At 39.7% G+C, this 25,053-nt stretch overlaps 1 protein-coding gene across 1 annotated transcript in view; it reads left to right on the forward strand.

Moving 5' to 3' along the window:
• LOC133021707 (aryl hydrocarbon receptor-like) overlaps positions 1–24,405 on the forward strand; it is a 43,615-nt gene extending 19,210 nt beyond the window's left edge. Inside the window, exons 3-11 of the mRNA XM_061088669.1 lie at positions 6,118–6,227; positions 10,042–10,131; positions 10,898–11,030; positions 12,358–12,491; positions 12,938–13,140; positions 13,329–13,438; positions 16,048–16,189; positions 16,649–18,254; positions 20,925–24,405. Coding sequence (XP_060944652.1) covers positions 6,118–6,227; positions 10,042–10,131; positions 10,898–11,030; positions 12,358–12,491; positions 12,938–13,140; positions 13,329–13,438; positions 16,048–16,189; positions 16,649–18,254; positions 20,925–21,074 — 2,678 coding nt within the window. The 3' untranslated portion in view covers positions 21,075–24,405. The remainder of the gene's footprint in view (positions 1–6,117; positions 6,228–10,041; positions 10,132–10,897; positions 11,031–12,357; positions 12,492–12,937; positions 13,141–13,328; positions 13,439–16,047; positions 16,190–16,648; positions 18,255–20,924) is intronic.
• The last annotated feature ends 648 nt before the right edge of the window (positions 24,406–25,053 follow it).

Genomic DNA, 25,053 nt, shown 5'->3' on the forward strand with positions numbered 1-25,053 from the left:
CAAACACACACAAACACACACTTGGCTCTCTACCCTTACCCTAGCCTAAACCTAATTCTAACCCGAAAACCAAGTCTTAACCCTCGAACAGCCAAATTCTCCTCCCAATGATTGAATCCCAATTGGCCCTCGTAACAATAGCTAGACATGCGCGCACACACACACACACACACACACTAACACACACACACATTTAGAAACACACAAGTTGGCAAAGCCACTTACATGGTGCAATACTTATATACAATTGATACAATCTTAAAATTGCAACCTAGTTTTCTCGTGATCAGAAAGTAGTAATTACATGGTGAAATACAAAACGGTGATTTTTGCTGTTGATCTAAAAATGACAGAGACTGACTGTGTTGTTTTAGCTGTAAACAGACGAATTAAGAAAATCCTCAGTTTATTAGCACCGCATTGGGGAAAGTTACAGCGTTACAGGAATACTGCAAAAAGTTATAAAAACGTAAATGCGCAATATATAAATGATAAAGAGACATTTACAAAAGAACCCACATAAATAATATTTACAATGTGAACAGGATTGCACAGAAAGTGTCAAATGAAGCAGTTGTTCTGGTTTGTCGACTGGGAGTTGTGCAGGTTTTAAATTCATCCCACAATGTTCCTGTAGTGACTGATACTGAGTTTGTGTTTGTCAACAACAACGTTAAAGGCGTCCATAGGGATTAAATTACAGATACGTGTTTGTGAGAAGCTGCATCTGCTTCGTATCAGTTCCTGCTCAGTGTCTCTCCAGAGCCTCACAAATGTTGTTTTAATGATCACGAGGCGACAAAAATAATACTGTTTTGTTATTTTCACAACACGATTACTTCCATACGTCAAGACATTGGGATGATGATGGAAGAAAGTACTAGATAAAAATGTTGTTTTAGATAAAAGTTAACACGTTGATGCACAAAAGACAATGTAATCACCAGTGATTGTCATAATAGCATTTTGAAAATGGCCTTATACATTTCGCTTTTATTTTTATATAAAGTTTTCATTAATCTGGACATAACCTGTCTAGGATTGAAGATAATGTGCAAACAAACATATTATGAATTAATAATACTTCAATCAATTCTCAAATATTTATTCCCAGTATTCAGATTTTATTTATTTGCTTTTCTAACTATACAAAAATACTACAAAAATATATCTACAATTTTCCTGAGCCAAGATGATATCTTTAAATACAAGTTGTTTATCCAATTTGAACAATTAAAAACTATTCAACTCACAATCATATATAATAAATGTAATAGAGAAAACCAAGAAAACCAGCAAACTCCATCATTTAATCAACTGGAATCAGTGCATAAATCTTGATAAATGGCCAATTTTAAATATTATCTTTTTGATTAGTTTCATTCACAAGCTAACCGACTAATTGTTCACCACTAGGATTTTTGTATGTAAATCATTTTTGAGTTAATCACGGAGATAAACAAAGGGATGAAGGAGGGATGACACGAAACAAAGCATCCAAACCTGAACCAAGAACATTCTGTTTATATTATAAAGTCGTTGGCCGTGAGTTTATCCTGTTTATTTAGGCCTTTTTTTGCAGAGATCCGTTAGAGCCGTTTCCTTTTTGCCCTTCTATCAGCTCTGAGCAGCACCTGCATTTTTTTGGGGTCAAGAACATGACAATCCTGCATGTCTGACATATGCTAGGCACTACCCACGCCATCTCCTCGCCAGTGTGTTGGATTATATCACACTCCGTTCTCAAGGGCCTCTCCAAAAGTCGATCCGAGATGTCTTTATGGGAATAAGGTCAGGGGTGTCCGACCAAAGCTGCGTCTCGTGTGAAGGTACGAGTCACGTCGGACTCGCCGCACAAAGCCCATATGCTATCCAGTGTCTGCGCTGACACGCCTGGCCCGGCCCCGCCCCTCCGATGGACTCCTTGTTAACCCGCATTGCAGACAACAAAAGAACTGACCCAGAACCCAGTCACCCAATCATGTCAACCATCACCTCCAGGGTCAGAGGTCATCGTGGGTCAGAGCACCGTGGTTCTACTGGGGTCAGAGATTAATGTGCTTGACCATTGCTCTCTTTCTCATGACATCACTGATGATAATATTAGCTGCGGCTAACGACGCATTTTATATCATCAATCAGCTAATGAGCCGTTATAAATTTTATTGATATTTACAGGCAAAAATGTTGATTAGCAGTTGCCAGGCGACAGCGATGCCTTCAACCAATTGAAATACTTCATCAGGTCAACTCAAAGTCTAACTGCTGAACCTCACTCACAGAAAATGAACAGAAACTGTGATTGTTTGCGTGATGAATTAGATCATCCGTTATTTTCAAGTAGTCGATCACTCAAAAATAACCAATGAATAACTTTCAGGAAATTCTTATTGCTGTTTACATTAAGTCCATTCCTTACTACGACCTCTGCAAAACTACTAACACAAAAGCGCAAATGGCTGCAAAAGTAGAGATCACTCAACACAAAATAGAATTAACTAGAATGAACCTCCACATCTAAATTCACTAGATCCTGGTTTGTATTTGGATCTGCAACAGATAACACATGATCATTAATATGAGTCTTCTCCTTTTGCCTGATTTCTTTCATCAAGATCTTTGAATTATTCTCTGAGGAATCAAGGAAGACTTTGAAAAATGGTTGTATCTCACAACTTTAAAGGAAACATTCCTGGATCCGACCCCTGAACCAGATCCAAGCCAAAATTGAATGAGTTCTTCCCTGCCTCATGTAACATCCTTCCACCAAGTTTCATGAAAATATGTCCAGTAGTTTTTGTGTCATCCTGCTGAGCAACAAAGATGTGCAGATGAAACCGCTCCTTGTTGGAGTTAAACTAAACTGCACTTGGATACTTTTTCAGCCACTTTTCAGATTAACCCTGTCACTAGACTTTCTGCTTGTGTTGTGTGTTTTTTTTTTTTTGTAATGTTGTTGTGACAAATATAGTTTAAGAGACAAAACAGTTTAGAGGATATGAATTACGACATTAGCAGCTTTGTCTCTTTGGTGGCCACAGTCCTTCAGTAAAATGCCTCGTCTGGTTTTACTTTTTGTTGTAAAGCACTTTGTAACATTGTTAAGAAAAGTGTGATATAAATAATGTTTATTGTTACATTTAGTTTTATTATTAATATTATTATTGTTATTACTGTTGTTATTATTACATTTATGGAATGCACTGGGTTGGCAAAAAACGTTTCTCAGTAAAGTCCAGATAGCTGGGTAAGCCTGATTCTTGGAACAGAATCCAGACTTTGTAGAAAAACAAACAAGTTAAGGAATCATTAGTTAAGGATAAAGTCTTCCTTAAAGGACGAGGCTCAAGGATTTAATTCTATTAGAGAAGGAGGAAGAATAAATTAAATCGTGTTAAATCCAATTAAACACCTTGTGTATAGCTGAAATCTTTCAAAAAGTCTTTGACAAAGTCATGATGATCTGGTCCACGTCACAGTCTTTAAATGCCACAAAATGAATCTCCTTCAAAATAATTTGCAAGATAGGACCTGAGTCAAAATACTGAATATCTCTGATGCAGCTTATAAGAAGCTTAAAATAAATATGACAATATGTGCAAGGAAATGAGAGGACCAAAACAAAATTAGAATGAGGACCTTAAAGAGTCATTCAAAACAATTGATAGGAACAATACAGCTACCTGCTGCTAAGGATCACTCTACAGCGCCTCTAGTGATCAAAGGGTCCACAAACTCAGGGAGTTGAGGGATTCCAGTGGGTCTTAAAAAGTCTAAATATAAATATAAAGTTTTATAATCTGAATTTAAGGCCTCGTTAAGATGGCCTTAAGTATATAGCCCTTATTTATGTTAACGATCCTTTAATGCCACCTACATGCTTAAATTGGGTTTCAAGATAAATATTCTGGCGTCATTCATAGTGGCTAATGTGTTTGTGTGTTGTAGTTCTTTCTCAGTGATACAGATATTAACAGGTTGTTATACAACTACAAATAAGATCAATGAGGAACTGATAACTGATTTGCTGCAAACACTTATTGATCCGTTCTCTGGGTTTGTGTAACGTAAAGACTCTGATACTGTCTCTGTCTGAGGGATAACGTGATGTTGATTCTCTGCTAAGATAATTACTTAGTAATCCTGGGACCGATCTTCCTACACATGTGTCGTATTTGACATAGAAATACAATTTCATCCATGATGGTATTTTAAAAGTCTTGAATTTAAATCGCTCTGAAATTTCTAGCAGCTTTTTCGATCTTGTTTATTTTGAAAATTGTGTTTACACTCAGATCTACTTGAATTCCTGGAAATTCCTATTCTGCTCAAAGCTTAATCAACAAAATCTCGGGCCCTGTTCAAACCTGTCATTAAGATGTGGCCCAACATGCCTGTTGTGATAGAACCTCATCTCCTCACTCTATACAAACAAACACATACGTCATTTCTGTTCATGAAGACCAAGCTATGTTCGTGCAGTTGCGCTGTGTAGAATGATTTTGATATTTTAAGAGTTGATCATTATGTGATTATCAGTGTTGATATTTTTCCGGGGGCTACAAACAAATCAAGGAGAAGAGGAAAAAATAAGTTTCATTCTTAGTGAAACTGCAGCAAGTCAGAGGACGTCCTTCATAGGTAGACGGATTCACGTTCACACTGTTGAAAGACTGTGTACACTTGGCGTGATCGGATCTATATCTGATCTGAACTTTGAGAAGATTAGATCACAAAAAAACACACATTTATAGCATGTGTGTACGAGGCTTCTGGTTCACAGAACTGTCGGATATCTCTGGTCTTCAGGTTAAAGAGCACATTTGGTGTTGTCACAGAAATTATTAAATCTAACTGTTCTCTTCTGAAATGTTACAATAACATGTTGTTCACATAAACTATGCTCAAAGTACAGGTGGAATGACCTAAAGAACACCGCTATAAAATCTAAGTAATGTTTGCGTCAGCCTGATACCAGTAGATGTCTGTTTGTTTGGCCATGGATGAACTTGATACTATTTGATGTTCCAAATGTCTATTCCCTCAGGAGAGGAGGATGACTGTTGCCTCTTCTCTGATAGGTTCCAACCACTGAACTTGTGATGTTCCGCGTGATATGGGAAGATGATGTTGTGACGTCAGATTGTGTATTTAAGCCTTCCTCTCATCCAAATCGTCACACCTTCAATACCTGCAGTGGTGTTGACAGCTCTGTCCCACTTGGCCAAGTGTTTGCTCAGAAACTCTGTTTGTATTCAACTCTATTCACTGTAAATTGTTTTCTTGACCATTAAGAATTAATCACTCAGTCTGATGGTCTATTTCCTCACCAGGGAATTAAAATTCCCATCACAGGTGAAAAATATACTGTGGATCATGCACTTGCAAATATATACTGTTATTTTGTTTGTCAAAACATCTTAATGTTGATATATCACCTCAGAGAGCTCATCCAATGAACAAACTATTATAAAACTCTGATTGCAGAAATCCAAATAATGCACTCTTCTAGATTCACTGCAAGAAAAAGTAGAGTCAACAACGATAACAGATGAAATTTACCCAGATTTCACAGCTGTGGGTCTTTGAGATCCTAAACAGAAGTGTGCCATTTAGAAACAGGATCAACATCATTCATTAATAATCATGTTAATGAGCCAATTTAATGAAATTAGTAAAAGTCCTGAATTATTCATTTTTGTCATAGACTCCGAACATTTATCAATTAATTTATCAAAATGAAATATTGTATAATATAATTAACACAGTGTGTGTGGGATGTTAAAGTCTAATATATATATATATGCCTCTTCAGAAACTGAAATAACAAAAGTGAGATTTTGTTTTCAATACTAATTGTATCACTGAAGTGCTGAGGCCATAACAACTGTGATATAAACAAATGAGACAAAATAAAATGTCTGATTTATGTGAAGTCAGATTTTTATATTTCCCGTTATGAATGTTTAATGAGCTGGGAGCACATGCACGCAGCATCGTACCAGGCATAAGACCAACTGACAGTCACAGCAGTGCTTTGTAAACATTATCACAGGACTAAAGCTTGCCTTTCTTCCCCCACCTCCCCCTGTGTCCCCCCCCCCCCCCCCCCCACAGTGGCCCTGAACAGTCGGAACGGAGCGACTCCAGCTGGTGTGAATGATGACGACAGTAAAACAGCCGCAGTGGTGGAGAAAAAGATCCCTGAAGGAGAGCTGTTGCTGCAGGTCAGTGTTCAAACTGCATTTATTATTTTTTTCCATTTACATCTGTTTTTATCTTTATCATCTAATTAAAGGTCACAACTGGTCAGTGATCGTGGACGAGCAAGTGCTCTGATTTGTGTGTCTGGTCAGCACTTGCATCCTCACAAGTGGCCAAAATCTATTTAGGCCAATGACAGAGGATCACAGGCTCAAGGCAGCTTACCACTCAATACGTCTGGCACTGTCTGCTGGGCTCTCATCAAACATCAGTGCACCGTCAAACTAGTCTGCAGCTGAACTGGTGGATGAAGCTCGTACCTACAACTCAACACAACCGACTTAACAGTTATGTGCTCAGGATCCCTCCTTCAAAAACAACTCTGTAAACGTGGATTGATCTGAACACATATTTCTGCTCGTTGTTCCTCAACTCGGGTGTTGATCACATTGCGTTTTATCTGTTTTATCTAGTTTCGCCTGTCAGTAATGGTTCCGTATTACAGGAATAGTTTGACGTTGTGAAACATACTATTCAGAAGTGAGGGTGCTTTATCTGCCTTGTTCAAACCTTCAGAATTTTCATTTTAGTCTGAACCTAAATATCGGGTGTGACTGGTTCCTAGGATCGCCCTACAGACCAACACACCAAAATGTTGTCGTTGTTATGACGTAGTCTATAATTAATTTACAGTTGTGTATTGATAAATACCAGATTTGGGGGTATTTAATAATTTCATTGTCTTTTGTGAACAGAAGTGAGTGAATGTCGTCCAATCCAATTCAGCTTAACTCAGATTCAACTTGTTTCTTATTCCAATTTGTACAATGTAAATTTAACAAGGAAATCAGGGGTGGGAAACAGAGGCAGCTCGCTTTCAAAGTAAAAGTTTTGCTGCAGCGATCAATTTACGGCGAGCTCTTTCCCACGCTCTTCCCATTTTGCATGCTAAGCTAACAATAGCTTCACATTTACATTAACAGACGTGAGAAAGTGAAGCCAAAGTGTCTCTATTGCCCCCTTTTGGCTGGCTGCAGTAAAGGTAATAAAGCCCACCTCCTCCTTTTTAGTGGATGGGACGTGGACCATCTAAAAAGTGAAAGTGCACATTAAATACATTTTATCATTCGGTTGTCATTAGTTATTTGACTCTGGCTCCAAATAATGTCAAAAGCACAATATGGCGGCACCTGTATACAGGATGTTTTAGCTTCATTTTTGCTCATCGGGAGGAAGTTGACACCAATCCTTATATGCAGTCACTGATTTGCTCAATGATTTTCTTGTTTGTAACCAACCTGAATATTTTTTATTTATTTGGGTTCGAGGCAGTTTCATGAGGTTTAGATTAGACTTTCCCGTTCTAGTCAAGGTAAATATTCTATTGCACAGCCTGCAATGACTTTTTAGACATCAGTGTTCTTCCAACTTTTGGTAACCCTTTAAGGGAAAGTCCTTTACTGTTTCAACATGATGATCAAATCCATGAAGAAATTATTTTCCCAGTTTGGTTATGAAGAACAAGGGTGGTCTGCACAGAACGGACCTCAACGTTTGGGATGAACCCCAGCTGTGAGCTAGTTATGGAGCTCGCTGTTGCTCATGTGTCCGAATTGAAGCTCTGTCAGAGGGTCGGCAGTTCTATCCCAGTCTTCACTCCAAGGTGTCCTGGCAAAATACTTAATGTCACATTTTCTGTCTTGGAAAAAATGCCTGCTATAGATGCACTGTATGAGTGTGTGTGAAAACTAGAGAACGTTTAAATACACACCAGTTACCATCAGAAGAGTTGATGTTTATAGCTGAAGATTAATTCATAAGGTTTTGGCTCGAGATGTTCAGCGCTCGCATTTTGGAGATTTGTTCACTTCCTTTTACTAAATAATGTGATAAAACGGTAAATCTTAAACTAGAAATTTTTCTGTGTCTGGACACTTTACTGGAATTCCAGGTCACTGTGCAGCTTTTTTTTAAAAATGTGATCAATAGACTTGTTTTCCATTCCAGGGAAAACGACGGGGAGGGGTTAGATCTCTCCGCACTGTATGTGTGATTGAGTAGAGCGCCAGCTCGCTGCCAGATCTTTTTGGGATCTGCTGGAATCATTGATTTTCCAGTCCAGTTCCTCCCAATGTGCATCACACTGGCATTCCAGGAGAGGAGAGGAAACAGCCTGCCGCCATTTCCCGACTCTACCAGGAAGGTTTCGTTATTATGATAAGCCTTCATTTCTCCGGCTTGTTAGTAATGAGAAATGAAAGCTCATTTGGAGCAACAGTCAGGAGGAGCGTGTTCCACAGGGGGCCTGGTCCTCCTCGTCCTCCTTTTAGTTCTCGGGATGAAAGGGGAGACGGACAGCGAGCGAGCGGTTCACAGGCAGAAGAATGCAAAGGTTTATTTCTGAACCTGAAGTCTGAGCCGGTTTCTTTGCTGCTCTTCACATCAGACACATGTGAATTATACACGAGCTGCAGGCGAATCAATTATTCAGATTGAAAATGGAGGAAACGTGGTTAATTGTGCTGCTCTGACAACAAAAACTGCCCTGTCTGAAAGATTTATTTTCCTTTTTGATTGCAACAGTTTTAAACCAACGCTCCTGTTCTTGAAAGCGGCAAATCCTTTTCAGCTGGAAGGTCAATAAGTTCACAAGTTGACAATCCTTCAGGGTTTCTCTGTACTGCACAGATTTTCACATCCAATAGAAAAAAAAAATATCTTGAATTTGACCCACAATGCCAAACATAACATAGAAATTTAAATGTAGTAAAAGAAAGTGTATTAGTTATTGATCGGTTACGATAATTGTGTCAAAACACAATTATAGGAAATGATCAATTACTTATTCTAATTTGGAGTAATTGTCACAAGTAATAAAGGTGAATCACTGGTGTGTTTTCCAAAGAATAAAATGCTGCTCCAGCATTAGTCATCACTAATTTACAAACAGATGAGTGGGCTTGTATGAGTGTTTGTGTGTTTGTGAGAGCAAACAGAACAGGACAGTTGTGTGTCGTATCCTTTTTTGTACAACATATTGTCGTACCAGGGGAGGGCACGTTTGTGTTTAGTGAGGAGGAAATGTTGGACCAGCTGTTCCCCTTTGCAGAGAAACAATGAGTGCGCTCCATTTTACTCAACATGCTCCCTCATTTTCCTTCCTTTCCTCGCTGGCTCTCAAACCTACAAAAAGAGATGTACAGAAGAATTGAAATAACAGAATAACTTAACAACATATTCAGCAGAACAGAGTGGAGGCTTTTCGCACTTAAATAAAAAACATGTTACCATGATATTAGCAGCATCTGTGACAAATGTTATGTGACCATCCACGATTTAAATATAACGCTGAATCAGAAATGACACATTTTCAAGCTGCCCTCTATATTTTTTATTATGATCGAAATGTCGTTTTTTAAAAACTAAGTTGCAGAGAATGTCGAGGTTAGTTCAGTGAGAACACGAGAGCTGAGCGTTTCAATGCTACATAACCAATGTTAGCATTATCACCTGTTAACTTACCAATGCAACAGAAACAACACTTCTTTTATTCCACTGAAGTTTGCCAAGTTGGCCCCGGGCTGTCTGGTCTGTCTTGCCACTGTCCAGGAGTCGCTGCAGCTTCCAGTCTGCCCTGAAGAAGTAGCACTGTTCAGAGAGAGGAGTGACCAAACTCTTGTCTTGCAAGCGACCATCACTGTTACCGTGCTCCTGGCTTGTATCAGTGGCAGAGAAAACTTTCAAATAGTTTTTTGACTGGAAGACGATTCAGAATAATCCGCAAAACTATATGTGATGTATGGACTTCTTCTAAACTTTCCTTTGTTTGACCCACAGGCTCTCAACGGCTTCGTCCTGGTCATCACCGGCAGTGGAACCATCTTCTACTCCTCTCACACCATCCAGGACTACCTGGGCTTCCACCAGGTATCCTATTAACACAAGTCTTTTTCTTTTTGTTTGCTCAACTTACAGAAGTTGTCTCAACGACACTCTCCTCAACAATGCCTGCATAGACATAACGTCTGCATCGTCATTACTCCAGGGATGTCATTCTAAAATCATACAGCTGAGTTATTGTTCCAGCATCTCGTTGTATTGCTCATAGTGGAAGACAACAGCGTGTTACAGGATTGTAACTCATCATATTTATCATTTTCTGGGGCTTATAGACACAGAGTGGTGAACATCCAAAGAAGCACTTGATGTATTAGACATCTTGAGGCTCAGTGTTTGCAGCTGACAGTTGGGTCTGGATGGATGGTTTGCGTGCAGCATCTGCTGGGAGCAGCTCGGGGGGGTCTTGTTTGATCTATTGGTCGACTCCCTGCATGGTGCAGAGACAGAGGCTCAAACAACAGCAAGAAGACATGACCTATTTATAGCTTGGCCTTTAGTTGAAACCACTCGTCACAGAAGGGAACTGCACTGAGCAGCAGATCTCTGCCCTACAGATCAACTCTGGCTTTTAACCACCATCCAAAAGTGGCGTTCACTTTTTGGCATAATGTTTTAAGAAACTTGTCTCACAGACCCTGGAGCCACTTGGACTGGTCGGTCTACAACTGACTTGTGCACAATGATGAGTGGTGGTACAAATTAAATACCCACACTAGTTCTTCCTATTTATCTCTCCCTTTGTAATTTCTTCATTTTGTCATTGGCTTATTCTTCATCTCATTATTTCTCTCAGACGGACGTCATGCACCAGAGTGTTTATGAACTGGTCCACACAGAGGACCAGCAGGAGCTCAGGAGAAGCCTGCACTGGGCTTTGAATCCTCCTGCTGCGGCTGCAGCTGCCGTCACCCAGGACTCCCCCCAAGGTGATCCCTCTCTCTCTTCTCCTACATGGGCCTTTCATCACGACCTCCATAAATCTGTAAGGTCCTACAGGGACCAAATCAAGGAGTTATGAGTGTCTTTTGAAAATGATGATGAGTCACATTTTGCAAATTAAATTTTAAGCAATGAGGGTTCGACACTTTTTGACTGGAGCTTGTGACACTGTGTCGGAAATGAAAATGATTTTATGTAAAAATTGGCTTAAATCGTTAGGACTTGCAAGGTAGGATCGTTTTTGGCCATTCAAAGAAAAGCAAACTATTGCAGTTCAAATCATATTTGTCTGAATGATGGCAAAATTTTGCTGCAAAATTGTAGTTAGACCGAGCAGTGCAAACCAAACAGTATTCGGCACTGTTGTTGTTGTTCCAGGTACATGCTCATTACTCAAGCAAGAGAGAGAATGTATAAAGTAAGCTATGACATCATTGTCTCCCAAACGCTCCGTTTTACACGTAGACATTGGTACACACAGAACAGTCTGGACGCTAGGTTCTAACAGAGGAAAGATCTGGTAAAATATCAACATTAGTGCGTGGAAGTTCTTGTACTTTGAACTTTTGGGATATAGTTTGGAAGCTATAAATCGACAACAGTTCAACCAAGAGTGTTCTAAAAGTCTTTCAGTAAAACCTTATTAATTGATAATAATAATGAATTATTCATTGTTATTATTAATTAAGTTAGAATCACTCCAATCCAAAAATCTGTATTCCTGCTACGTGTGCTGCATCCATTGCAGCCCTAAGAAAGTGTGTGTGTGTGTGTGTGTGTGTGTGTTTAAGATCATACTCATTTAGACATCAACATTAGACGGTTAAGTACACACAGTTTAGGCATTAAACTGTAACACCATCCTCAGGTCAGGTCACATGACCCTGTAATCCTCACTGTGGCTTATGAGGCGAAGTGGTCCCAGATCTGTATTTGGGTTTTAAGATGCTTACTTCTGTGCTTTGGTTCTGAGCAATGTGTTCAGGTTAAGACCCGCAGCAGTGACACAAGTGACCCACTCCCACAGCGCAGGGCGGGTTCACTGGCTCCGCTTGAACTGCAACAAACGTCCTTGCTCGCTGTGTCGGGCAGATCAAGCTCAAGGCAGCAGTGCATCTTCTACAGTGGATAATATGAAAACAACAGTGAAATGTAACTCAGGAATAAAATCAGATGCAGTTTGAACTCAAATCACTGTGTCTTTAAAGTTAGATCATCTTTATGCGACTGCTGTTGCAGATACAGACCAATATAAAGCTGTTTTCAATTATTGTGAGTTAAAGCTGACTGTGGCTCATGTCGTGTTTCCCACAGAGATGGAACCTGACAGTGGCTCGTCTCTGGTCACCTACAAACCTGAACAGCTTCCCCCAGAAAACTCGTCCTTCCTCGAGAGGAGCTTTGTTTGTCGTTTTCGTTGCCTGCTGGACAACTCCTCCGGCTTTCTGGTAGGTTACACGTTAAAGAACTGGAAAGATGAGGAGTAAAGATGTTTTTATGTGAGACTCCAGTGTTGACTTTTTAATGACTTGTACCTGCTTGCTGACTGTTTTATCGAAACTTGGTGCAATGGTGGGAGATATCCAAAGGAAGAATCCATTAATTTTTGGAGCACATTTGATTTAAACTGGGCTGAGACTGCAGACATTTTATGCCTCATCTAGAATCGGAGGAGAAATCTGGTCTGGAAAATTGGGCATTCCAGATTGTTTGGTAAAGTCTTACAAAGGAAGTCCTCAAACATGTTTGATTTACAGGAATTATAAAACTGCCATCTTTTAATTATCTATAAGTGAATGAAAGCCATTCTCAGATATGAACATGTGTTAAATACATGTATAAAAGACACCTTTTTATCAAACTGCTTTTCTTAACCTTACTTTCCTGTCCGCAGGCGTTGAACATCCAGGGCCGGCTCAAGTTTCTGCACGGTCAGAACCAGCGACAAGAAAACGGAGGGAAGGCATCGCCCCAGCTCGCCCTCTTCGCCATCGCCACTCCTCTGCAGCCTCCGTCCATCCTGGAGATCAGGACCAAGAACATGATCTTCAGAACCAAACACAAGCTGGACTTCACACCTCTGGCCTGTGACGCAAAGTAATGAAACCAACGAGCAACACACAGTTGACACACACTCAGTTCACAGTCTTAACAAGCCACGAGAATATTCGTATAAATTACATCCAGACGTGTAATTTCTTTTGCTGTTGTTGTTCTTTGGAATATTTCCTCAGTACAGTCCTATATAATAAATGTTGAGTGAATTACTATCTTTTCACACACAGGGGGAAGATAGTACTGGGGTACACCGAGGCTGAACTGCGGGTACGAGGAACTGGGTATCAGTTCATCCACGCAGCAGATATGTTGTACTGCGCAGAAAACCACGTCAGAAGTAAGTTACGCTACAAACATACATCAATACCACTTATAAATGAAGAAGAAATAATCAGTTCTCCCCAGGGCCGGGTCTAGACAGGCATGTATGAGGGGGCAGCCACAAATCTTGTGCTTTATTATATTATTATTATTATAAATTGGGATTTAGTTTGAGGGGGCACAACATTTATTTGAGGGGGCCAGGCCCCCTCTTGCCCCTGCCTAGACCCGGACCTGGTTCTCCCTAACATTATATAACATTATTATATTGAATCACTTCAATTCGTCAAGTGGTTGACATCACAATAAAAAATAAAATAAAAGTTATTTCAAGACTCTGCCAATGTAAACATCACTTAAACTGACACGTTTCAATCATTTCAATTTTCCAGAGACATTGGACAGTTAAGAGCTGACATTAGGGAGAGATGTGGAATTTCAATAAATGAATGTAAGGAGACAATATTAAGATATTTTCGGATCCATTTCACTTGTAAAACTAGACAGGCACTCGGAGAGCGGATATCTCAAAGAAGTTGTTCAAAGTTTGCTCTGCTTCAGCTCTGGAGACCAAAGTGGAATTCTCACTTCAGCCTCATTTTAATTTCTATTTGGTTTCTATTTCTCATATTTTCACATGGATAAATAGATGAGACAAGTTACACTTGAGATAGAATTGTTTAATTCATGCCTTTTCTTCTCCTTCGATAAACAAACACACAAATATCAGCTTTTCCTCCTTTCTGCGTTCTGTGCCGGGCTGGATCCTTTGTTTCTATTGGATGCAAGAGAGTTTGTCACAGAGCATTTTTGGAAAAAACATCCTTGAGCAGTGCAAACCATTTAAAGGGATGCTGTCACGTTTCTGCCTTGTGATGTTAATTAAAGTGAAAGTAAATCCAGGATACGCCACGATTCTTCTCTGTCCCGTATCTCACCCCTACACCAAGTCTTAGGAAAGTCAGTTAAGTAGTTTTTGCGTAATCCTGCTGATGGATAAACAAACGGCAAAGAAAGGAAAACTCCTTGCTGGAGGTAATGAGCTCAAATGCTCTGGAGGATCGACGCACATGTCACGAGTTGCAGTTTACCAGACTTTACATGATTCTCTCATGAGCCAAACATGATCCTCTAAACTGCTCCAGCACAATCAGTCTGACTGATTTAAACACAGTCTGAAAACCACTGTAAGATAATGAAGACAAGAGCTAATGAGTCTTGCTTCGTTTGTCCGACGGAACCGTGTTTCTATTGTCAGTTTGGTTCTGTTTTCAAACAAAGTTGGGGAGGCCTGGTGTAACCTGGTCAGCGAGTTCAGACAGCTTTCACAAGTAATCCTGCTGGATTACGAAACAGATTGAGCAAAGCTGCAGAGCTGCCAGAGGAGAGGATAGGGCCCACAAATCCAGTGCATGAGCAAAGCATGAGAGATGATCCATAATGCAGCAGCAAACACACAAACATTGCGGAGGTCAAACACGTTGCTGAGTGCGCTCTCGCGGCCGGCGTGCACGGATCAGTGCAGTTTAATCAAGATACAGGAGCGAGCGCAGAGGAGCCACCTGATCTGAACATGTGATCATGTCAGGGTGGGACTCTATGGCCTGAGTCACCTTCTCTACTTCCTTTTTCTTCTTCTCACAGCCGTACAACAACGTAATGACAGAACAGGAATTATAAGCTTAAAGAAAGATAAAAAAAAGTGCTCATGATCCAATTAGAGCTTACTGTTTTGTCCCCTGTAATATAGTGAAATTATATGATACTAGAATGACTCAGTAAGGCCCCCATTTCGATAGTGAAAATGTATTTGTACAGCAGTTTAAAAAAGCTGACCCCTCTAAGAAATCACATTTAAATCCACTAGATCTGGATTTTTATTTGGATCTGCACTAAATAACACAAACTCATAGATGCAAGAATTATTACCACGGAAATCTGGGAAAATGTCCAAGAAGAGTTGAAATGTTAAAGAAGGAGAGGTTTCGTTGGGTATTTTTTCAGCTACTTTTGCATAATTCTGTTGAAAAACTTCAATTTTTATCTAGATCAGCGCCAAACTGCACACACTTATAGGTAACAGTCCTCTAAATATGTCAGATTTTTATTTTTCAGCAAAATACAAGAATTATTTTCTTAGAAATCAACGTCGATTTAGCAAAACATCCTGGAACTGCCCCATGTGCGGATCTGCACCAAAATGTACTGAGTTGTCCTCTGACCCAAAACATTTCCTTCCACCAAGTTCCATGGAAACCTGTTGATCTGTTTTTGTTTAACCTTGCTTACAAACTAACAGAAAAATAAATACACACTGGGGTGAAACACATAACCCACACAATCAAGCTTTGCTGTGATCTCATGAACTCCAGCATCTAGTATCTTGTACAACTCTCTCCAGACTCCACATGGCCCTGCTAGTAGAGAGAAGCTTACTGTGTCAACTTAAATAACCTCCTCCTCCTAATTACCTTAAATAACCTAATAAGTCATCTAACAGGACATCTGGCCGTTGAATTTCTTCCTTTTAACAGCTCATGAGTCTGCACTGTGCTTTAACGAGTTTATATCATTGTCTATGTGGGGTTTATTACTTATACCTGTGCTTGTTTTGTATATTTGTAGTGATGAAGACAGGAGAAAGTGGTCTGACCGTGTTCCGGCTCCTCACCAAGGAGAATCGCTGGAAATGGGTCCAGGCTAACGCCAGACTGGTTTACAAGAACAGCAAACCGGACTACATCATCGCCACCCAGAGGCCTCTCTTGTATGTTCCTGTCCCTTCATGTTGTGTTGTAAAGCAGCACAATGTAACAGTAGACAAACAAAACAACAATAAGAATGCTATAATATACGTGTTTATAAAAATCTAAGTTTCTCTGTGGTCAAATAACTTCTGCTCTTTGCCTTAATCAGTTTTTCTACATGGAGTTTATCTAGCACATTTTCAAATCTGTGTTTTAATGTGACACATTTAACATTATAGAAAGTAGAGGATAGCACACAAATCCAAACTAAAAAACACCAGGAGACAGGAAATGTAGGGACATACGTCTGGTCTGAGGACGTTTGTGGGAGACTGAACTGATATGCAGACATTTATTGTCTTAACATTGTAAACTTGTGTGAAAAGTGGGTTAGAACCAAACACAAGGTGGAAAGTTTTCCCATAATGAATTGCCCCTGCTAAGTTTCTAGATAACAACCCTGTCTTCTGTCATCACAGGGATGAAGAGGGAGGAGAACACTTGCGTAAGCGCTCCATGCATCTGCCCTTCACCTATGCCACAGGTGAGGCCCTGCTCTACCAGTCCAACCATCCCATCGCAGCCTTTGGAGACGGAGGCCACGAGAAAAACGGAAGCAAATCAAAGAAGAGCCGCACTGACAGGCTGATAAGGGATGGTCTGGACCCTGGCTCCCTCCTGGGGGCGCTCATGAGTCAGGATGAGTCGGTGTACGTTTGTCAGCCTGCCCTGGAGCCCAAGATGTCGTTCCACAGCACCTTCTTTGCAGAGCAAATGGGCTTCTCTGACTCTGAACCCTCCAGCTTGCACGGGAGCTGGGACGAGCCGAGCAACGGTGTGGTGGGTCCAGGCAGCACCGAGCCGAACACCAGCTTCGACCCGCTGCTGGCTACTCTGGACTCGCTCTCCTTGGAAGGCCAGGGGTTGGTGGATGCAGACGAGGGGGGTTGTTCGAACGGGGAGCTGTTTGGAGCTCTGGAGGGCTTGGGGCTTAGCGCTGAGGACCTGGAGCTGCTATTGCTTGACGAGCGGATGATCAGAATTGAGATGGACCCTGAGCGGGTGCCCACACTGGACGACCTGCTGACGAACGACGAGATCCTTTCATATATCTACGACTCCATAGAGGGAAGGACTGATTCGGCATTGCACGCGGGCCAGGGGCCTCCTAGTTGCGCCCCAGCCACAGTTACAACATTGTCCCTTCCTGAGAGTAATCCCACCTCTGACACTAACTTGCAAATGCAGTTTCCTCATAACAAGCCTCCCCTGGTGGGGCAGGCTCCCATCGTGCAGCTGTCGCAGCAGATGCAGCAGCACCTCAACATGCGAACAGGTAAAGTGACGCATGACTGGGGCCAGCAGAGCGACCATTTGACGAACACGATAGTTAATGGAGAGCTGCCGGGGCAAAATCAATCAGTTTCTAATGGCCAGTGGACGCCGCAAGGCATTGTCACCAGTGTAGGGATACAGCTGGTACACTTGAACACGCAACAGACTGTTTTCAACGGTAAGGCCTCTGCGGTGGATCAGCAGCAAACACATCAACACTACCTTCAGCAGCAGCAGCAGCAGCCCAGGATGAGGAACCAGCTCTCACAGCAGTGCCATGCCAAACACAAGGCATCCAACCTCAACGGACTGTGTGGCATCCCCAGCACAGAGCATGCAGCTGGGAAGTCCCAGTGGCAGGACTACAGATTCAGCCAGAGTCTGGGCAGCAACACCTGCCTCGACAACAGCCAAAAACCTCTGACAAGCACCTCACTAGATACATGCATGGATTATAGCATGGCTGACACTGAAAACTCAGATTACACCATCAGCGGTAGCGGTTTGTTCGGGAGGAGCGGGCAGCAGCTCGGGGCTGAGCCCATGGTCTCATCTTTCCAGGGGATGAACCACAAACAGCAGCAGGAGCAGATCTCGGTCCCTTTGGCTCAGGTCATCTCCGGCCTGTCGCAGTGCCCTCCCCCCAACGCCTCCCTGGAGCAGATCCTGGGTGTGGCTAAACCCTGCCGGCAGCTAGACCATTATGGCATGGTGACGTCGGAGATGCCTCATGATCCCAATCATAGCAAGGTGAGGTCACGGATGTTCTTACAGGTTTAATATCAGTTTGGGTTCATGCATGAGCTTTGGGAAAACTGTGTAAAACCATGAAATATACACTCACACTCTTAGCTGCTGTTTAAGGAAATAGTTCTTTAAGCAACTTTAAGTTTTGTTAAATGATCATTAATTATGATTAAATGATAATGTTTCTTTTCTCTTTGCTTTATGGGTAAGTTCCAATACTTTTACAATAAATCAATTAGTCAACATAAACAAATCTAATTAATTGTAAAAGTAAAATTACTTGATTTAGTTTAGATTAATATTTTAACCATAAACTTTATCATAAATAACTATATAACTAACTAAATATAAATCAAATATATCAATACATTTGAATTAGGGAATTTTTTTTCGTAAAATATTAATATAAATACACATATTTACTTTAATGTATGTTTAGGAAAGTAAAAGTTTTTTAGGCAAACATAAATGAAGATTATAGTGAAATATTTTTTATCAACCAACCGATGAAACACAAATCGCTTAAAATTTACTGAATATTTTGGTCTAACATTTTATATTAAAATAAAATAATAATATTAAAATTTTTATAGACTGTTGGTAGGACAAAACAAGACATTCAGTAATGTTGTAATGTGCTCTTGGATATTGCACATCAATGATTTGAGAATGTTTTTTGGCAGTGTGGTTCAGACATTAATTTTACCCCAGAGGAAGGATGAAAAGTTCAACCCATGTCCAACATTTATGAACTGAACTTGCTGTCGATATTCCTGACACACACACACACACACACACACACACAAACACACACACTGTAGATGACTGATAACTCAGTCTCACACTGACCTTTCCTCTGATGGTTTTATATTTAAAATGTCCAGCTGCTGCCTCCTCTGGGGAATCTGTCAACATTTAGTACAAATTCTAATCAGCAGGCAGCCATGACATTTCCAGAGTTAATTCATGGTCCTCACTATACAACCTCATCCATGAAGGACCACGACACCCTTTTTATATTGTGTGTCCATATAAATATCTTATTCAGGTAAAATATGAGTAATGTTTCTGAGACCTTATATGGTACTACATACAACACTGTAATAAACATCGATTGAAATATTGATAAATGGACCAAGGTTTTCTGTGTTCCAGAATAAAACAACAGTTAAATCCAATGAAGAAACCCAAGTGAAACCAGAAAACTTTCCGTTTTTACATCATACATATCATTATTTATATCTAAAAATGGATCTGCACAATTTCATTTTTATTTTCAACCTTCAACAAATGACAGAGCATCACTGTTGTTTCGGTTTATGGTAGAAAGTGTTTAGTTTCTTTCCTATGGAGTTCAAAACGTCTTGATGTGCAAACATACAATTCTTAAATAGAAAGCTTGAATTCTAGTCATATTTTTATATTTTTCTGCTGTAGAAAATGGAATATTACTGAAACTATAGTTATAGACTATAGACTCATGTTAATGAAACTAGACTCAATCAGGTGTTTCTTGTTATGTTGTCCGACCCATTTATCTCATTGAGGGCAGGACGAATGTGTTTGTACACACCACAGATCAACAGCACCACAAACTGTCCTTCAAATGCTGGTACAGTTTTATTAACTCCAAACACACTGCACCTTTATGAAGGTGGATTTATTGCAAAAGTGTTGTATTAGACTGGATTAGTTTTATCAAGGCGTTCCTAATAAACTGGCCAGATAAGCTCTGTGTATATTGGCTGCCATTCAAATGTAAACCACTTCAAAGGTCATCACTGACAAAATGCAGAAGAGTTGTCAGTTGAAATATTTACAAAGGACTCATAATATTGGTGTGTGTATCAGTAACTTTTACATCACTACATGCGTCATTTAACAGCTTTTAGTTTATTTAATTGTTGGTTGGACAAAAATTAATCACCTGACGATCAATTGAATTTCCCTAAACGGTTGAAAGACGACGTGTTGAGTTTTCAGATCTGGAGATAACGCGGATGTGGTGGAGTCTGATCAGTGCTGATTATTTTAAGGCAGAGACGTCAAGATCAAAACCATCTGACATTGGTTATTCTTTCAAATACAAAGGTGCATACTAATGTATTTAAAGTTGCAAGTTTATTTGTAAAGCACTTTTCAATACAAGTAACAAAGTGCTCTACAATAAACAATCAGAGTAAAACTAACAATAAACATAATACAGATAATAAAAGCTAAAGACATCTGCTTGAAAGCTTTTTTATACAGATGTGTCTTAAGAAGTGAGATATTTAGGTCAAATTATGGTTGGTATTTCAAATATTCTACATGAATCTATATAAATAATAATCCTTTAAAATCCTGCAGTTGTTTGAAAGTCAGACTGTTTATAAATCTTGAAGCCAAAGATGTCACATGTATCAGAATGAATGGGGGGGAGGTGATTGAAAAATCACAGATCATCTTTTATTTATTTAAATGATGCAACCATACAAAACATCAGGGTATGAACATCTCGTCTAGAGCTTTAATAAAGAGCTGGAAAGAGCTCACAAAGTGATATAGTGTAGGATAAGATTAATGTTCTAGCATCAAAATTACCAAAACTTAAAATCTACACAACAGTATCACATATGTATTACTGTATTTTATGATATAACAACTACAGCGCTCTCCTCCCCTCTTGCGTAGATGGAGAACGGCTGCATCCTGAGCAGCACTTACCCAGGAGGCTGTGCTCTGCCCAACGGAAACGGACCAGCGCCCCCTACTGTCCAGATGCCCTGCCCTGAGACTCTGTCAAGCCTCCCCGACCCTCCAGCCACCGGCTTCTACCTCTGACCGTCTGACCAGCAACAGTTAACACACACTGTTACTGGCCAGAGACACACAATGACTGGAGCAGCCTTATAGAAAACATAACAAACAAAGCTGAACGAACGTAGGCCTATGTGTATTTCTTTTCTTTTTCTTTTTTTAATTAGGATTTTATTTCTTTTGGGGGGAGGAGGGGATCATCGCGTTGTATTTCAAGACAGATTATCATATGAGTCCTTTGTTTACAATAATGCAGTCAAGAGAGCTGATTGGAGGTTGTTTTAATACAGCGACGAAAATATGAGCTTGTGTGAAGCTGAGTTTTATGAGTTCGGATACAACACAAAGCACAGTTTAGATTTGAGACTTCTAAAATCAACTATTCCCTTTATTAAAAAAAACATTAATGCAGGATTTCGGTTAAAGTTTGATCAAACAGTTTGTCCTAAAACATCTGGATTACCTTTGTTTTATCGGTGGGTAAATTTTTCCTGAAGTTCGCAGCAGATTAACAACAGGAAATGTATGTATTTATCAGTTTGGTCATTTTCCAAGAAAATACAAAACATTTCCTTATTCCAACCTTTCAATTGTCAGGATTTGTTGCTTTTCTTTGTCTTCTGCCTGCTGCTCACCAGATAATTTTATCTGAATTTATTTTGGGTTAGACCACAGACACCACGACAGGTTTGACTGTTTTTTTATTTTTTAATCGTGATAACACACAGACTAGATGCAGGATCACTCACTCAGCATTTCCAGAGACTTTGGATATCACAGGAACTTCAAAATGAAAACAAACATGGGGGTGGACCCAGCGTCTTCAGCTGGTTGGTGATCAGCAGGCATCCTGTGCCAGAACCATTAAGTTTTGGACTCTTTTGACAAAGATATTCAAAGCTGCATTTTCTGACATTTTCTAGACAAACTGATTTATCGATCAGTCAAGAAGCATACGATTAATCGATGATAATAATGATTATAAAATGTTCCATATATATCAAATTTTCCAGATTCAAATCATGATCTGGTGTTAGAGTTAGGACAAATGTGCTTGTCTTTGTATCTGAACACTGTACGACACGTCACCTCCGTCAGTGCAGCTCGTACGTGACTCTGGCTTTGACGTCAGCGCCGCTCATTGTTCTTCGTCACTCAACAAGAATGTAATCTTTCCGTGTTCAGTGATTTCTTTGTTGAACAGTTTTACTCGTCAACAATGAGATTATTTTTCGTATGTTTGGAGGGAAAAAAAGTCTAGAATATTGAAATTATGGCTAGAAATATCCTGCACTTTATTTCAAGCACCCACTTAATGCAGATCTGTAGTCAGGGACCCTGGTGAACAACAGACCCTGTTTTCATTTTTTTGTTGTTGTTGTTTATCTTTGAAGCAAGATGGACAAGTTTGTATTTTTTATTCCTACTTTGAGGTACATTTCAGGTGACGCATTAATGTCCTCACAAGCACAAACACTCCTGTACGATTTATTAGTGTCATCATTTTCATCTTTCCCCACTTGAATTTTTTTTAATGGGTTGTTGATAATGTTTTAAAAATCTTGGACCTCTTGGATGAGTTTTCTTTTCTTTTTAATTTCTCTCTTATTTTGTTTTTAAAGTTTAACGGACTTGATTAGGAGATTTCACTTAGTTTTAATTTACTGTATTTATTTATGTCCTACAGCAAGCATTCTGGATTGTTTTGAAGTTAATGTGTGAAACAGGTTCTTGAACAAAAGCAGTGATGTAAAAAAAGAAATAGAAAATGTCCTCCTCAGTTGTTCTCCTGCGAAGCAGCTGTTGCTCTTCTAAGGAAACCAGCTAAATATTTTTTTTTTTTTACAGTTAATCCAAACCCACGTCCATTACAGTATAAATAAACCCGAGATTTTAAGGAAAAGTCTGATTTGTTAGGAAAATAAATCTTTTTTGCTTTGTCGCTCAGAGGGAGAGAAGACCAGAGATATTAAATAAAGATGGACAACTTCTCCACTTCCTCCCACCATCAAGAAATTAAGCCACAATATCCCATGCACATGTCACCATCTTGTTCTTAATTAAATCATTCTGAGTTAGTTTGCACACAACCAATCGTGAGTCAGTTTGTTAGGTCGGGTCGGTGGCAGGGTCTGTCGTCAGCAAGTGTCGTCCTTAACGCTGATTGGCTTTTGGGTCATTGTGTCCCAATTATTTTTGCTCAAACTCAATTATTTCTACTTTGGGGGGCGAAGTGCTTTCGTCTTTGCATTGACTTCATTTGATCTCATTGAGTCAAAAATTTGCTACATTGGACCAACCGCTGCTCCTTCTCTTGATTCCATCTGAACAGACTCTGACTCCAAATGTACAAGATGGCAGCGTTGGTATTTTGGCTTAATTTCTGGATATTGGGAGGAAGTAGGAGCATCGTTCAATTTTATTTACAATCTTATACTCAAACAAACAAAATTATATTCATCTCCTCACCTGATATATCGTCTAAGTTATAAACAAACCATTTCTTCTCCAAGATGTCAGACTTTTCCTCTGAAGCGGCAGAAAACTTTGTGATGTTTACATCATCAAGTCGCTAACTTCACGGTCTTCACAGGATCTTGGGGCAGGTACAGAATAGTAAACACTGAAAAAAACCAAATGTGAGTATTAAAAAGAGATCTCATTTCTACTGGAAGGATTTAGTTCTGAATGTTTCTTGTACATAGTGAATTACTGGAAAATGATGCAGAGTCAAGGTATTTCATCAAGAAAAGATGCTGAAAAGAGATTTCCATTTAATTGTTCAAATAATGTCATACTGTCGGTATTAATATTATTGCTGTATGTTTTATGTTGAAATGTGATACACACGTCGTTCGAAATGTTTTTCTTTCCCTTTCTTTTTATTTTCTACAGCAGAAATGTTTGCTATATTTAATATGATTGATGTGACTTATTAACAGTGTGAAAAAAAAGATGTGTATATAAAGCAAACCAGCTTTGACAAATACAGGTATGTAAATAGTTTTACGTCGAGTCACTCGTTTCAAGCACTATTTTTAAAACACATGTTTATCAAACTCCTTTTGTTGATTCTTTTTTCTTTTTTCTTTTTTTAAAAAGTTGTAAATAGTTTCCTCATCACAGACACTGGACTCTATGACAGCCTGAAAATGGTGCCATACTACTGAGACTTGTTGAATAGGCTATAATGTTGGCGAGTTTAATTTTGTCTTTCTGGGTAGCCACAGTAAATTTAACATGCTAACAGGACAAGGTGTAGATGTTGTAGATTTGACCCGTGTCCTTTGACTGCTTGTTTCAAATGTATAATTTTCTTCCTTTTAAATAAAGGATGTCTTCAATCACAGTGAAAAAACACAAACATTGTTTGAGTATATGTAACTTATATGTCTCCGCCCTCTGAGGCCTCCAATTGTATCTGAACTGAAAACACTTTCTCCCAAATATTGAGCTAAAATCTCTGCGATCCGAGAACCAGCACCTTCTACTTCTAACGTCATTTGGAGGCTGTGGTGATAGTGGTCGTGGTGTGGAAGTGTGAATGGGCCTCACCCGTCAATAATGACAATATCAGAAACATGAACACTTGAACAAACATCAGTGATAAAAGAAACCTAAAATTATCTGAAAAATTGTATTTAACGTGTGATTTGATTCTGTAGTTTGGTCCACGTCCCAACTCCAAACATCCAGATTACAATCAAGACACCCTGGCTTCACTTCTTCGGAGTAGTTACATCATCCGTCTTTATGTACTTTGGTCCAGGTTAGGGAACAGCTCGAAATGGCAGGTAAAAATATTTCAGCTAACAGTTGAACTGAGACCTCGAAGGCCAAATTGAAATCAGACAGTCTGGTCTACAGGGGATGTCCTGGATTTGCGTTACCAGCTTGTCCTAGCAACAGAGCTGCTGTTAGGTTTCTTGATAAAGTTTTATTGCCCCTTGGTTTTTTAACATGTTTGCGTGTAGGCAGCTGACATTTTTGTCTCAATTCTTAC

This window comes from Limanda limanda, chromosome 16 (assembly GCF_963576545.1).
Source record: "Limanda limanda chromosome 16, fLimLim1.1, whole genome shotgun sequence".
Taxonomy (NCBI): Eukaryota; Metazoa; Chordata; class Actinopteri; order Pleuronectiformes; family Pleuronectidae; genus Limanda; species Limanda limanda.